The 12,590-nt window shown below is 43.3% G+C and overlaps 1 protein-coding gene across 1 annotated transcript in view; it reads left to right on the top strand.

The window, feature by feature from the left end:
- Positions 1-12,590, top strand: part of LOC309529888 (cholesterol 24-hydroxylase-like) — a 59,165-nt gene that overhangs the window by 24,854 nt on the left and 21,721 nt on the right. Inside the window, exons 2-4 of the mRNA XM_082218325.1 lie at positions 782-859; positions 2,271-2,352; positions 11,657-11,727. Of these exons, the coding sequence (XP_082074451.1) occupies positions 782-859; positions 2,271-2,352; positions 11,657-11,727 (231 nt within the window). The remainder of the gene's footprint in view (positions 1-781; positions 860-2,270; positions 2,353-11,656; positions 11,728-12,590) is intronic.

The following is a 12,590-nucleotide window of genomic DNA, read 5'->3' as shown; positions in this document are numbered from 1 at the left end:
GCTGTTTGGCCATTTGTCTGTCTCAGTCGGCTCAGGGCACCTTAAATTCTCTCCTGATAGGGAGGAGAGAAGAGGCTCGTTTGACATGGCTTCTAGGTTTTCCAGGAATAGCTCCTGTTCTAAACTTGCTTCACGTCCCTCTTTGGCTAGCTCAGCTTGTTTTAGTTCTGTTGCCAGGTCCACTCCCTCACCTCCGACGTTAGTTTTTTCCTCCCTTCCAATCCAGATGTGGTCAATAGACCACTCATGAGAATGGAGGTTTCCTGGATTATTTGCTTCATCAGCCTTGGGATGGAAGTAGGTTGAAATTTTGGCCAGTTTTTTCTTTGTGGGAGTTGTCACAGGTTGTAAAGGTGAAATCCCCAGTTCTTTGCCACATTGTCTTGTAAGTACCATCTTCGTACTCAGAAATAAATGGGGCTATTTTATCCAACCCACAGCTTTTTGGGCTTTTCAAGGGAGATGGTTCAAAGTTGATTTAAGTAGCTTTAAAAGGGAGGGGAGGTTTGAAAGTCCACCCAACAGCTCCCAGAGTCTTTTACTGATAAAAGTTGGCAGATATTTTCATAGGTTGAGCCTTTTTATCAGGGTTATTTGATCATTAGAGCTCCTACTCACGCAGCAGAGACTCAGTTGAGGCTTGACCTGGCGCCATCTTCCCCCCACCAATTGGTGTGTGAAATCACATAGGCACTCCTGATTTGATTTCAATGCAAAATACTGTACGATGTTCTTCATATAGTTTCATAACATCCTGTTTCTTTTTTTAAAAAAATTGCAGCTTTTTTCTTGGACATGGGCCACTCATTTGGAAAACGGTTAAAAACCAGGAGCCATTGGGTGATCTCTTTCTGCAGTGGTAAGTTACTTTCAATTTTTCAGAGAGCTTGGTATAAGAGGCTATGTACAGGGGTCAGCAACCTTTTTCAGCCGTGGGCCGGACTGTATTCTGAAAAAAACTAATTCTTATGCCCCACAAATAACCCAGAGATGCCTTTTAAATAAAAGCACACATTCTGCTCGTGTAAAAACACCAGGCAGGCCCCACAAATAACCTAGAGATGCATTTTAAATAACCAGACACATTCTACTCATGTAAAAACATGCTGATTCCCAGACCGTCCATGGGCTGGATTGAGAAGGCGAGTGAGCTGCATCTGGCCCCTGGGCCTTAGGTTGCCTACCCCTGGGCTATGAGCTTCAATGCAAATTCAGACCAACAATCTATGTATCCAATAACCTTTCCCCCAGTTGGGCATGTTAGGGGAAACATAAGTTACTACTTGCAGAATGGGAAAGTGAATAGGAAATGTAGTCCCAGTTTGCACAAAACAGAGTGCCCTATGGTTTGCCATAAATTGGAGGGATGGGGAATTAAGAAAGGAATGTGCAGCCATCTACACAACTCTTATGTAGCACGAACCCAACCTAATATGTACATTTCTATTAACTATTGAGTAAAGGGAAGGTGGGGTATAAAATCTAGAAATCATCAACTATGTCCTTGAAAGTTTATTTTGCTTGTTAGTAGTTTACAAGAGTTTTCTACAGCAAGGGCAAAGTCTACTTCCAATCCATGAATGACTTCAGATATGAAATATTTTCCATATACAGTGGTACCTCTGGATGTGAACGGGATCCGTTCCAGAGCCCTGTTTGCATCCAGAAGCAAACGCAACCCGCATCCGCGCATGCGCAGGTCGCAATTCACCGCTTCTGCGCATGTGTGTGACGTCATTTTGACCGTCCTCACATGCATGAGCAGCGAAACCTGGAAGTAATGCACTCCGTTACTTCTGGGTCGCTGCAGCGCGCAACCCGAAAATATTTATCCTGAAGCTACTTCAACCCGAGGTATGACTGTACCGGGGATAGGGTCCAATCTTATATTTGTCCCCATTTGAGGGTGGAGGGCACTGTTTCAATATTCTTCTTAGCAGATGGTGTTAGTGGACTATCCACCCTCTGGAATTGCTATTGTTGAAATTCAGCACTGCTCTGGAATCTCCAAAGGTCAAATCTCCACCCCCACCCCCACTCACACAGTAGGGTCTTCTCTTATTCCACATGATGGTGACATGTATTATCCAGAAGGAGCAACTTGTTCACAAGATAAACTTAGCACAGAAACGATCTTGGCAACAAAAGCATATTTTTTGTTCCAGTTTTTCAAAACATGACTGCAACGTTCCATATAACTTCCTGGTTGTTTATCTCTGGCAAGCGTTCCCTTTCCTTTTTAAATACTTTGGTTGACTTTCTCTTCATAGGGCTGAAGAATATGGACCAGTCGTGCGTTTTAATGTACTTCACAAAGCTGTGGTCTTAGTATTAAGCCCCGAAGGAGTGAAGGTACTGTCACAATTCTACAACTTCAGAGGTGCAATCGTTTATCTAGGGCTTATATTCCCTTTGAATGGTTACTGGAGATTCACTTGAATTTTGAGACCTATGGTTTATTTGTGCTGTTAACGGAAAAATCTGAGGGCTCCCTTGGACAAAAAGTAAAGACACCAACCAGGATAACTTGGAGCAAAACAGCAGCCTGTAGGCTTGGCCTTTATTGAACTGTTGCAACAGGGTTCCCTTCCCTTGCAAGAGAGAGGAAAGACCCAGAACAATGGGCTGCAAGACCTTATAAAAACTTTTGAAATTCCCCTCCTCTAGGTCAAGCCCACCCCCAGAAACATCATGCATACATTACAGAAAGGAGGGGTTGAGGGAGGAGTTGTGGTGGTAACCTGAGTGTCCAGTCACCCAGCTGGTTCCTCCTTTCCCCCTCCCCATGAGTACTTTCCAGGTGACAATGGGGAGTTTGCAGTTTCCTGCCCCCAGAGGGAAGATCTGATCATTGTCCTTTGTTTCAGCCTGTGGTGAATCCACTGTTCTTTGTGATTTTGATTGTCTTCTGTCTGGGATTATCAGGGTTGACATAGCAACTGGGCAGGGCTCCTGTGGATGTGCTGGGATGGTGAAGGGATTATGGCTGACCAGAAACCAAGCACCCCCCTTTGATAGTCCTTGTCACATGGAGTAAAAAATGGAACAGTGCAAATCCGATGTATGGTTGATTTTCTATGAATTTATAACAGAAATGTGGCGTATGTAGTGTGTGAGTGTGAGTGTGTGTGAAGTTTGTGCAAACAGAATGATTGGGGTGGGGGGGTTCCTGCTACAGTTCCCCCCTTCGGAGATAAGATTGCAAAGGTGGCTACTTTGCAATCCTTTTCTCCGCACAATTTAAGGTGGTAAATAATAACCTGGTATTCTCCGTCCCAGATGTGTGTCCATGTGAACCTGAAAGGGACTTGGATATCATGCTACTTTAAGGATATTTGCATGGAAATATAATGGTGTAACAGTGCACTGCTCAGTTACTTGTGGTATTCTAGCACCTTGGAAGAAATATTTTCTCAATAGTGATCTATGCTTTACATTTAGGCAGGAAGGTCCACTAATGACTGAAAAGTGCAGTTTGCTTCCCCCCCCCCCCACCATTACTGTTAACGGAAAAATCTGAGGGCTCCCTTGGACAAAAAGTAAAGACACCAACCAGGATAACTTGGAGCAAAACAGCAGCCTGTAGGCTTGGCCTTTATTGAACTGTTGCAACAGGGTTCCCTTCCCTTGCAAGAGAGAGGAAAGACCCAGAACAATGGGCTGCAAGACCTTATAAAAACTTTTGAAATTCCCCTCCTCTAGGTCAAGCCCACCCCCAGAAACATCATGCATACATTACAGAAAGGAGGGGTTGAGGGAGGAGTTGTGGTGGTAACCTGAGTGTCCAGTCACCCAGCTGGTTCCTCCTTTCCCCCTCCCCATGAGTACTTTCCAGGTGACAATGGGGAGTTTGCAGTTTCCTGCCCCCAGAGGGAAGATCTGATCATTGTCCTTTGTTTCAGCCTGTGGTGAATCCACTGTTCTTTGTGATTTTGATTGTCTTCTGTCTGGGATTATCAGGGTTGACATAGCAACTGGGCAGGGCTCCTGTGGATGTGCTGGGATGGTGAAGGGATTATGGCTGACCAGAAACCAAGCACCCCCCTTTGATAGTCCTTGTCACATGGAGTAAAAAATGGAACAGTGCAAATCCGATGTATGGTTGATTTTCTATGAATTTATAACAGAAATGTGGCGTATGTAGTGTGTGAGTGTGAGTGTGTGTGAAGTTTGTGCAAACAGAATGATTGGGGTGGGGGGGTTCCTGCTACAGTTCCCCCCTTCGGAGATAAGATTGCAAAGGTGGCTACTTTGCAATCCTTTTCTCCGCACAATTTAAGGTGGTAAATAATAACCTGGTATTCTCCGTCCCAGATGTGTGTCCATGTGAACCTGAAAGGGACTTGGATATCATGCTACTTTAAGGATATTTGCATGGAAATATAATGGTGTAACAGTGCACTGCTCAGTTACTTGTGGTATTCTAGCACCTTGGAAGAAATATTTTCTCAATAGTGATCTATGCTTTACATTTAGGCAGGAAGGTCCACTAATGACTGAAAAGTGCAGTTTGCTTCCCCCCCCCCCCACCATTTGTGTGTTCTCAGGTGTCAAGGTAGCTCTTCTGTGGTCTCACATCGGCACGGTGTCGCAGTAGTGGCAATCCCTGGTGAATCCACTTAAGGCTTTCATGTAGCCTGGCACCCACCACAGCTGGCACAGGTTTCGGACACGTCCTGAGAGAAATGTCTTCGCCTTGGCCAAAATCCATGGGATTTCTTATTATTATTACAGGCTCTGGTCTTGTAGTCCTGGGAAGTTGATCACTTGCACTTTAAGGACCAAAAAGCTAATTGCAGCCTGGATACACTTGCCCAATTCAAACTGAGTCCAATTTGAATTTATGTGCCCATGGTTCTCAACCTTTCAAACCAGTCTGTTAAAGGAAAACCGTTCTTAAAAGGGCATTTTGTCCAAATAAGTCAATTTAACTCTATAAGGGATCATTCCTGCTAAACCAAAGCATGTGCACCTTTATGTATCTTATAAGCTTCTCCTTGGTAAAGCAAGTTTTAACACATTTTTTTAAAATGGGTAGGGAAGGTTGGCATAGTGCCAGGTGGGACAACGAATTGTGGTTATAAATTTATCAAATTCTAAACATTGGACTACATAATAGCCTGACCTATTAAAAAGCATAAAATGTATGAGAATCCTCCACTGGGGTGTAAGGAATAAGACATTAAACATAAAAACAATTACACACAAAATAGCCCCCCTTTGTGGAAATCACACTGTCAGACACATTTCAACATTCTTACATAATAACACATAATACAAAAAAAACTAATTAAATATCAGTTGCCTATCTTGAGACAATTGTGATCTTCTCAATCCTGGAGCACAGTCTTAAGGTTCAAAAGTGGGAAAATGTCCTTGCAATTCAACTCCTCCCCCCTTTGTCAGGTCCACTCCCCCGGCAGTCTATATTTCTTGAAAGAGAAAGCTGTGGCCACTTTGAAACTTTGGTGTCTGTTGTTGCTGGCGAAGAACTGAGTTGAGGGGTTGTTGCTGCTTTTCATCATTGCACATCTGTATAGGTGATATCCTGTAAGGGGCAGGGTTTTGGGGGCTTAAAGACAGTTAGAAAAAGGAGGGGGCAAAAGGCAAAAAGGATGTCCTTCGGTTTCTGTTGGAAGCTGCAAATAATAAAAATCTTAGCGAATTAAGCGTTTCATTCATTCCAATATTATTATCACATTTTCCTATAACTACTGTTATTATCTGCCAAGTTCGTTTGCTTTCCTTCACTTTGGAGAGAAAGAGAACTGTAAAAAAAATTCAAGGTTAAAATAATAATGAAACACACACAATGACTTATGAGGAACGAAAAATAAATAAATGCTAAGACACACAATTTTAAGAAATCTGAAGTAACAATGAAAATAAAAGAGTGTTTCTTGATGTGACAACATCGGCTATAGGACAATACTGGAAAATGACTTAATACCAAGGAAAAAAATGAATGGCAATTTAAAGTTGTGCAAGTACCTTGCACTAGCCAAAATGACAGAATTAATAAGAAATGCTCAGGCAAAAAAGTAAACAAATACCATTCCACAAACAATGTTTGGTTGTGCTTCGATTAACTTCATAGACATCATGGAGAGACAGATTAAATAAATGAAAACAGATTATTTGTAACTTTAAAAAAAGTGTCAAAGCCACAAAGAGATGGAAGTCAAACTGTAGCAGGGATTCAGACTTGTTTCACAGAACAGAAAGAAAGTTGCTGTGGGAGGAAAAAGGGACAAACACTTTGTTATCGGGGTTCACATATCCTGTTAAAAGGGAAAATTATTTCATGTGAGAAGCCTGTCAGGAAATGCTGTTCCTAAAATTCCCATTGAGGGGGGGAATGCTCTGATATTTACCTGTGAAAAGAATTTGGCATGTTAAGATTTGGAACCTGGAAAGCTCTTGACTTTTGATGGGCTAGTTTTTTTGGTTTTTTTGTTTTTGTTTTTTAGCCTTTTGTCTTAAGTAGCCCCTGGAGCAAAGACAGATTAGGGGGGATTTCCCTCAATGGTTCCTCAATGGTTCCAAGTTTTCTTTTACATTTGGAAGAAACCTCCTCTCCCCCCTTACAGTTCCCCCCTTCCTCTCTCTCTCTTCTGTAGCTGATCTAGCCTCTGTGCATGTGCAGAGTTCATATCTCGGCAAACCTTTTATACTATAGAAAATGTTGCATCCTTTGGCTAAATTACCATTTGAATAAGGGAAAGGAAGGGTAAGGAGTAGATTTTGAAAACAGGGTTTGATTTTAAACAAAAAGAGAAACTCAGCAATTTAAGTATTCACCAAAGCTAGCAATTTCAGCCCAAGCAAACTGAGACTGCTTCCTTTATGTACAGGAAAGGGCTATCATTATTGGTCATTTTATCTGGTCATTCGCGGAACAATCAACCGCTCTCTTATTTATGAGTAAAAATGGCCAGTCAGAATTCATAGGATTTTTTTTTTTAACATTCTCAGTCATTTCAGCCTTACCATTTGCAGACAAATTATCCTGCCCTTTATTTACAGGATTGGTCAAGGCGCATTCTACTTGACTATATGAATTTTTATGTGCTTAAACTTTTAGTAGACTTTTAAGTTTTATTTTTTAAATAGACAAAATGATAAACACTGTAATCACTTAAATGCCTGATATCACCAGTTCTGCTTCAAACATCACGAGCAAATCTGGGCTAAATTTCAACACATCAGCTACAAATTGGGAAAGTTGAAAGGGACCTGGGGTCATCTAGTCCAACCCTAAAATACAGGGTTCATAGCAAGATTTGTACTACCAGAAACACACACATTCACCTCTCACCTTTAAAAACAAAGAGCAAATCTGGGCTGGATTTCAACTCATCAGCCACAAATTGGGAAAGTTGAAAGGGACCTGGGGTCATCTAGTCCAACCCTAAAATACAGGGTTCATAGCAAGATTTGTACTACCAGAAACACACACATACTTATGTACACAGACACAACTGGGGAAGAGATCACAAGCCATGCGCCTATCACAAACCATGCGCCTATCATGTACTAAGGAAGAGGAAAATAAAAGTACCCAACCATTTTAGCAGATCTTGAAGCTAGTTTGAGTGAGAGTTTTTTTACTTCCTTAGACTAAAGAGTGAAAGTTCCTAGATAAATTATCTTTAAAGACTGAAGTGAACATTTTTCCTAAGATAGGGAGAGGACCTTTGCAGTTTCCTTTAAAGGAAGCTTACTCGGGAGTAAATTTACCTGGCACAGAATAAGAAGGAGAAGGAAAAAAAACCTGAAAGAGACAGAATGAAATAAGGGGGGCATTTTCTAAGAAAAGAGGCCAGGACGTCTTATAGAGACTGATATCAGGAGCCTTACAATAACTCTTCTGTCCAACCAGATCAAAGTTAAAACTGGACTCACATATTTTTCTTAGAAGGAACACCATACTTTCATAGGCATATACTTAATGAAGTACATACACTGCATTTTAGCTTGAGAGAGCAGTTGGCTCAACTAGGCTTTTGCAGCAGAAACATTTGGTTAACTTCTCCTTCCAAAATAGACTGGAGCAAACTCAAAAGTTACAACAAAACATCATTTGCCATTAGACTTAGAATCACCCTCCTCACTTAAAACTAGAAGAAAGAGGTGGGGTAATCCCCCTTTCAGAACACAAGTAGCACGTATACAGGATTTCACCACTTGGGAGGGAAACTCTCTTTTAGAGCCTCTCTCAAATAACAAACATTTGCACACTCCATTCTCCATTTTGTTTTGTTTTAAGATTGATAAGGCGCAACATGGCTTCCTTAGATTTAAGATTTTTTTGAAGCAAGCTTGCAATTTAAAACTATGTGCATTTTAGAACATGGACTGTTATTATATCTACTGCCTTCTGTGCACCATTAAGTTTACAGTTCCATGTTCCAGCTCTAGGCTACAGTTTAACAACACAAACTTGACCATTTTTGCCCCTTTATTTTATTTCTATTTTTTCTCTAATTGGAGATGGCAAGGTGGAGGGGCATATTAGAATCCTCTCTGGGGCAAAAAGGCTTCATGGAAGCTTTGTTGCCAGGAGGAGTCCAGCTAGGGTGTTTAGTGAGCTCCCATTCTCTCATATGTTATTATTGGGCTTTTTTTTTTTTTTTTCGTTAACAAAGTACGCTAAAGACAGAAAGAGTGGAAGCACACACACAAGGGAGGAAAGGCAATGGGAAAGAAAGGGTGAACAGAAAAAAAATCCTTTCAGTACTCAAAGTACCCTTGACTAACACAATTCCTACTTATCTATAAACCACGAATTAATTTCTGAAAATCTCAAACCTGAACCTGAAACAAAACCATGGGTCTCTCAGCCCGGAAACTCAAACCACGGGTCTCTCAGCCCGGAAACTCAAACCACGGGTCTCTCTGCCCGGAATTCCTTTTCCTCAGCGCTGCTTCACAAGACTAATCCTAGTGTGGGGCCCCACTTCGTGAACCGCCCCTTCTACCCTCCACAACAGCCTCCTGCCTAGCCTTTGAGACTAAGTTTGGGCTCCCTACTGGACGCCTGCGCTGTGCAGTGCCAGATTGGGGGTCCGAGAAAACAAAGTTTTGAAAGGGGAGCAAACGACCTTGCGTTCTCACATACCCAGGTCATCCCTAACAAAGGTCACCAGGCAGGAGGGGCAGCTTCATTTGCAGAGTTAGGGTAGGTGGAGAGTAAGAGAATACTTGAAAGACTCCTCTGGACGACTCCGAGAGAGGGATGTCAGAGAAACAGTAAAAGAGCCACGCTTTCCCGGACTCAATTCCAAGACGGAAAACGGGGGAGAAAAGAGATAGAGAGATTAAGACGTTCCTGGACGACCCCGGGGGGAACGTCGGAAAACAGCAAAAGGTACCACAATTTCCCCGGCCCAGCACCGCGTAAGAATTTGTGGGGAGAGAAAGGGAAAGGTTTTGACGTTCCTAGACGACCCCGAGAGATAACGTCAGACAGAAAAGTTCCGCGATTTCCCTGGCCACCCTCCGAGGGGGAGAATCGGGGGAGAAAAGGAGAGAGAGAGAACGTACCCGGCCGACTCCGAAGGGTAACATCAGAAATGAAAGAAGGAAAGTCTGGCTGTCGTGGGGACGTTACTTTTCCACCCCCCTCCCAATGTATTTACTTCAAACCATACTCACGTTCGAAGATGTCCCCCCGCAGATCCCGGGATCCTTTTCCCTTAGCCGGCTTTGACCTCGCCTTTGCTCCCCTGGTTGAGCTTTTGGTGACGATTGATTACCGCCCGCAAAGAGGAGGCAGGGAGAGGAAGAAGGATCTCTGGGCTAAGGTTGCCCAGTGGCGCCTGATCCCCTCTATCTCCCTCCTCACCTCTGCAGGAGAACCAAGTGTCCCAGAGTCTGGTCGCCAACTGTTAACGGAAAAATCTGAGGGCTCCCTTGGACAAAAAGTAAAGACACCAACCAGGATAACTTGGAGCAAAACAGCAGCCTGTAGGCTTGGCCTTTATTGAACTGTTGCAACAGGGTTCCCTTCCCTTGCAAGAGAGAGGAAAGACCCAGAACAATGGGCTGCAAGACCTTATAAAAACTTTTGAAATTCCCCTCCTCTAGGTCAAGCCCACCCCCAGAAACATCATGCATACATTACAGAAAGGAGGGGTTGAGGGAGGAGTTGTGGTGGTAACCTGAGTGTCCAGTCACCCAGCTGGTTCCTCCTTTCCCCCTCCCCATGAGTACTTTCCAGGTGACAATGGGGAGTTTGCAGTTTCCTGCCCCCAGAGGGAAGATCTGATCATTGTCCTTTGTTTCAGCCTGTGGTGAATCCACTGTTCTTTGTGATTTTGATTGTCTTCTGTCTGGGATTATCAGGGTTGACATAGCAACTGGGCAGGGCTCCTGTGGATGTGCTGGGATGGTGAAGGGATTATGGCTGACCAGAAACCAAGCACCCCCCTTTGATAGTCCTTGTCACATGGAGTAAAAAATGGAACAGTGCAAATCCGATGTATGGTTGATTTTCTATGAATTTATAACAGAAATGTGGCGTATGTAGTGTGTGAGTGTGAGTGTGTGTGAAGTTTGTGCAAACAGAATGATTGGGGTGGGGGGGTTCCTGCTACAGTGCACATGTGCAGGCTGACCACAGGTGAGGAAGTTCCAAAGCGTAAGCTGCTCTGATAGACACTACATCACCGCTAGGCTTCTAATACCTTTGGCGCTTCCAATAAATCCCATAGCTCTCACTTTTTCCTTAGACTCCCTCCCTCTAAAATGGCCTTCCCCAGCTTTGTGTCCTCCAAATGTTTTGGACTACAGTTCCCATCAGCCCCAGCCAGCATGTCCTGAACATCTGGAGGACATCAAGGTCAAGCACAGAAAACTGTTCCAGGTCCCAACATAATCCATGATGAGGTCATGGAACAGCCTATAGTCACAGGAAGTTCAACAAGGTCATAAAGGAGGTGGTTGCCTTCCACCACCACCATCAGGCCTAAGGAACCAGAGACTTGTCTTGTTTCTAGCAATTGGAAGGCTCAAGAGGAAGAGCTTATCCATACTGGTCTTCTAACCACAGATGCTGGTCCTGAAGGAGTTCCAGGGATAGCTTCATCATGATAACTCTGGGTTCATACGTGCATACTATGTTCTTGTAGTATACACATGTCCATATGTGTATACTATGTTTTTTTGGCACCAGGGTTCTCAAGGGCAAGTGGTGGTGGTGACTCCACCTCCTTCTCTGACAGCCCTAGAGGGTCTTCAGCAGGTCCCAGATGGTCCCTCCCGTGTATCCTAAGGATTGGTTTCAGGGGACCCTGCCTGCTCCTCAAGGTCCATGACCTGTGGGGTGTCTTGTTTGTCCTCTGTGGGTTCCATGTCGGGTACCAGATCAAGCATGTCTCCAAGTTGCTTCCCCTACCATGTGGGGCTGACCCACCTGCAAAGCAAAGTCCTGTGCAAAAGATCCGCCAAATTTAAGCAAAGTATTCTGAAATAACTACCCTCAATTGGACCCCCTGTTTTTAAAGGCAGAAGGAAGGTACCCACCCGCCCCCATCCTCAAATTTGAGCCCAGCACACTAATGTTAGAAATCAGTTCTCCTAAATTTAGCGCTTGATATTCTTAGTAATGAGATTAACCGAATTTCAGAAAACTGACCAAAGGATTTAATTTTAGGAGTGCCTGTTGTCACCACAGTACCCAAAAGACCAAGAATATGAACGTACTTGTAATATATTTGGAGAAAGGTGAGTTAATATAAAAGTAAGTTACAATCAATAAGTATGACGAAATGACAGCCAATTTCCAGCAAATTTGTTGGGTTCTGCTGGACAGATGTATAAATTTATGGAAGACAAAGATATGAATGGCTGTTGGCCATGAGAGCTGTGTTCTTTGTCCGGTGTCTGAAGAAACACACCTCTGAACACCAGTTGCTAGAGGTCACAAATGGGGAGAGAGCTGCTGCATTCAGGTCCTTTTTGCTGACTTTTCAGCTGTATTTGGTTGTGAAAACATAATATTGGAACTGTTGGGCCTTTAGTCTTATCCAGCACCACTCTTCTTATGCTCTTTTGAAATAAACATATTTTATACATATATGGAATCAGTATAGTATAAGAACCAGCGTGCAACCCAGGTAATAATAATAATAATAATAATAATAATAATAATAATAATAATTTTTTAAAAAATTATTATTTATACCCTACTGTTCTGGCTGGATTTCCACAGTCACTCTGGGCAGCTCCCAACAGAATATTAAAAACACGATGAAGCATCAAACATTAAAAACTTCCCTAACAGGGCTGCCTTCAGAAAGTCAGATAGTTGTCTATTTCCTTGACATCTGATGGGAGGGTGTTCCACAGGGCGGCTGCCACTGCCAAAAAGACCCTCTGCCTAGTTCCCTGTAACATCACTTCTCGCAATGAGGGAACTGCCAGAAGGCCCTCGGCGCTGGACCTCAGTGTCTGCGCTGAACAATGGGGGTGGAAATGCTCCTTCAGGCCCTTTGGGGCTTTCAAGGTCAGCACCAACACTTTGAATTCTGCTCGGACACATACTGGGAGCCAATGTAGGTCTTTCAGGACTGATTGTGATGTGGTTT

The sequence above is a fragment of the Podarcis vaucheri genome (assembly GCF_965113315.1).
Source record: "Podarcis vaucheri genome assembly, chromosome: 1".
NCBI classification, from domain to species: domain Eukaryota; kingdom Metazoa; phylum Chordata; class Lepidosauria; order Squamata; family Lacertidae; genus Podarcis; species Podarcis vaucheri.
Note: the sequence above shows the minus strand (reverse complement) of the source record. Positions and strands in the feature narration are given on the sequence as shown.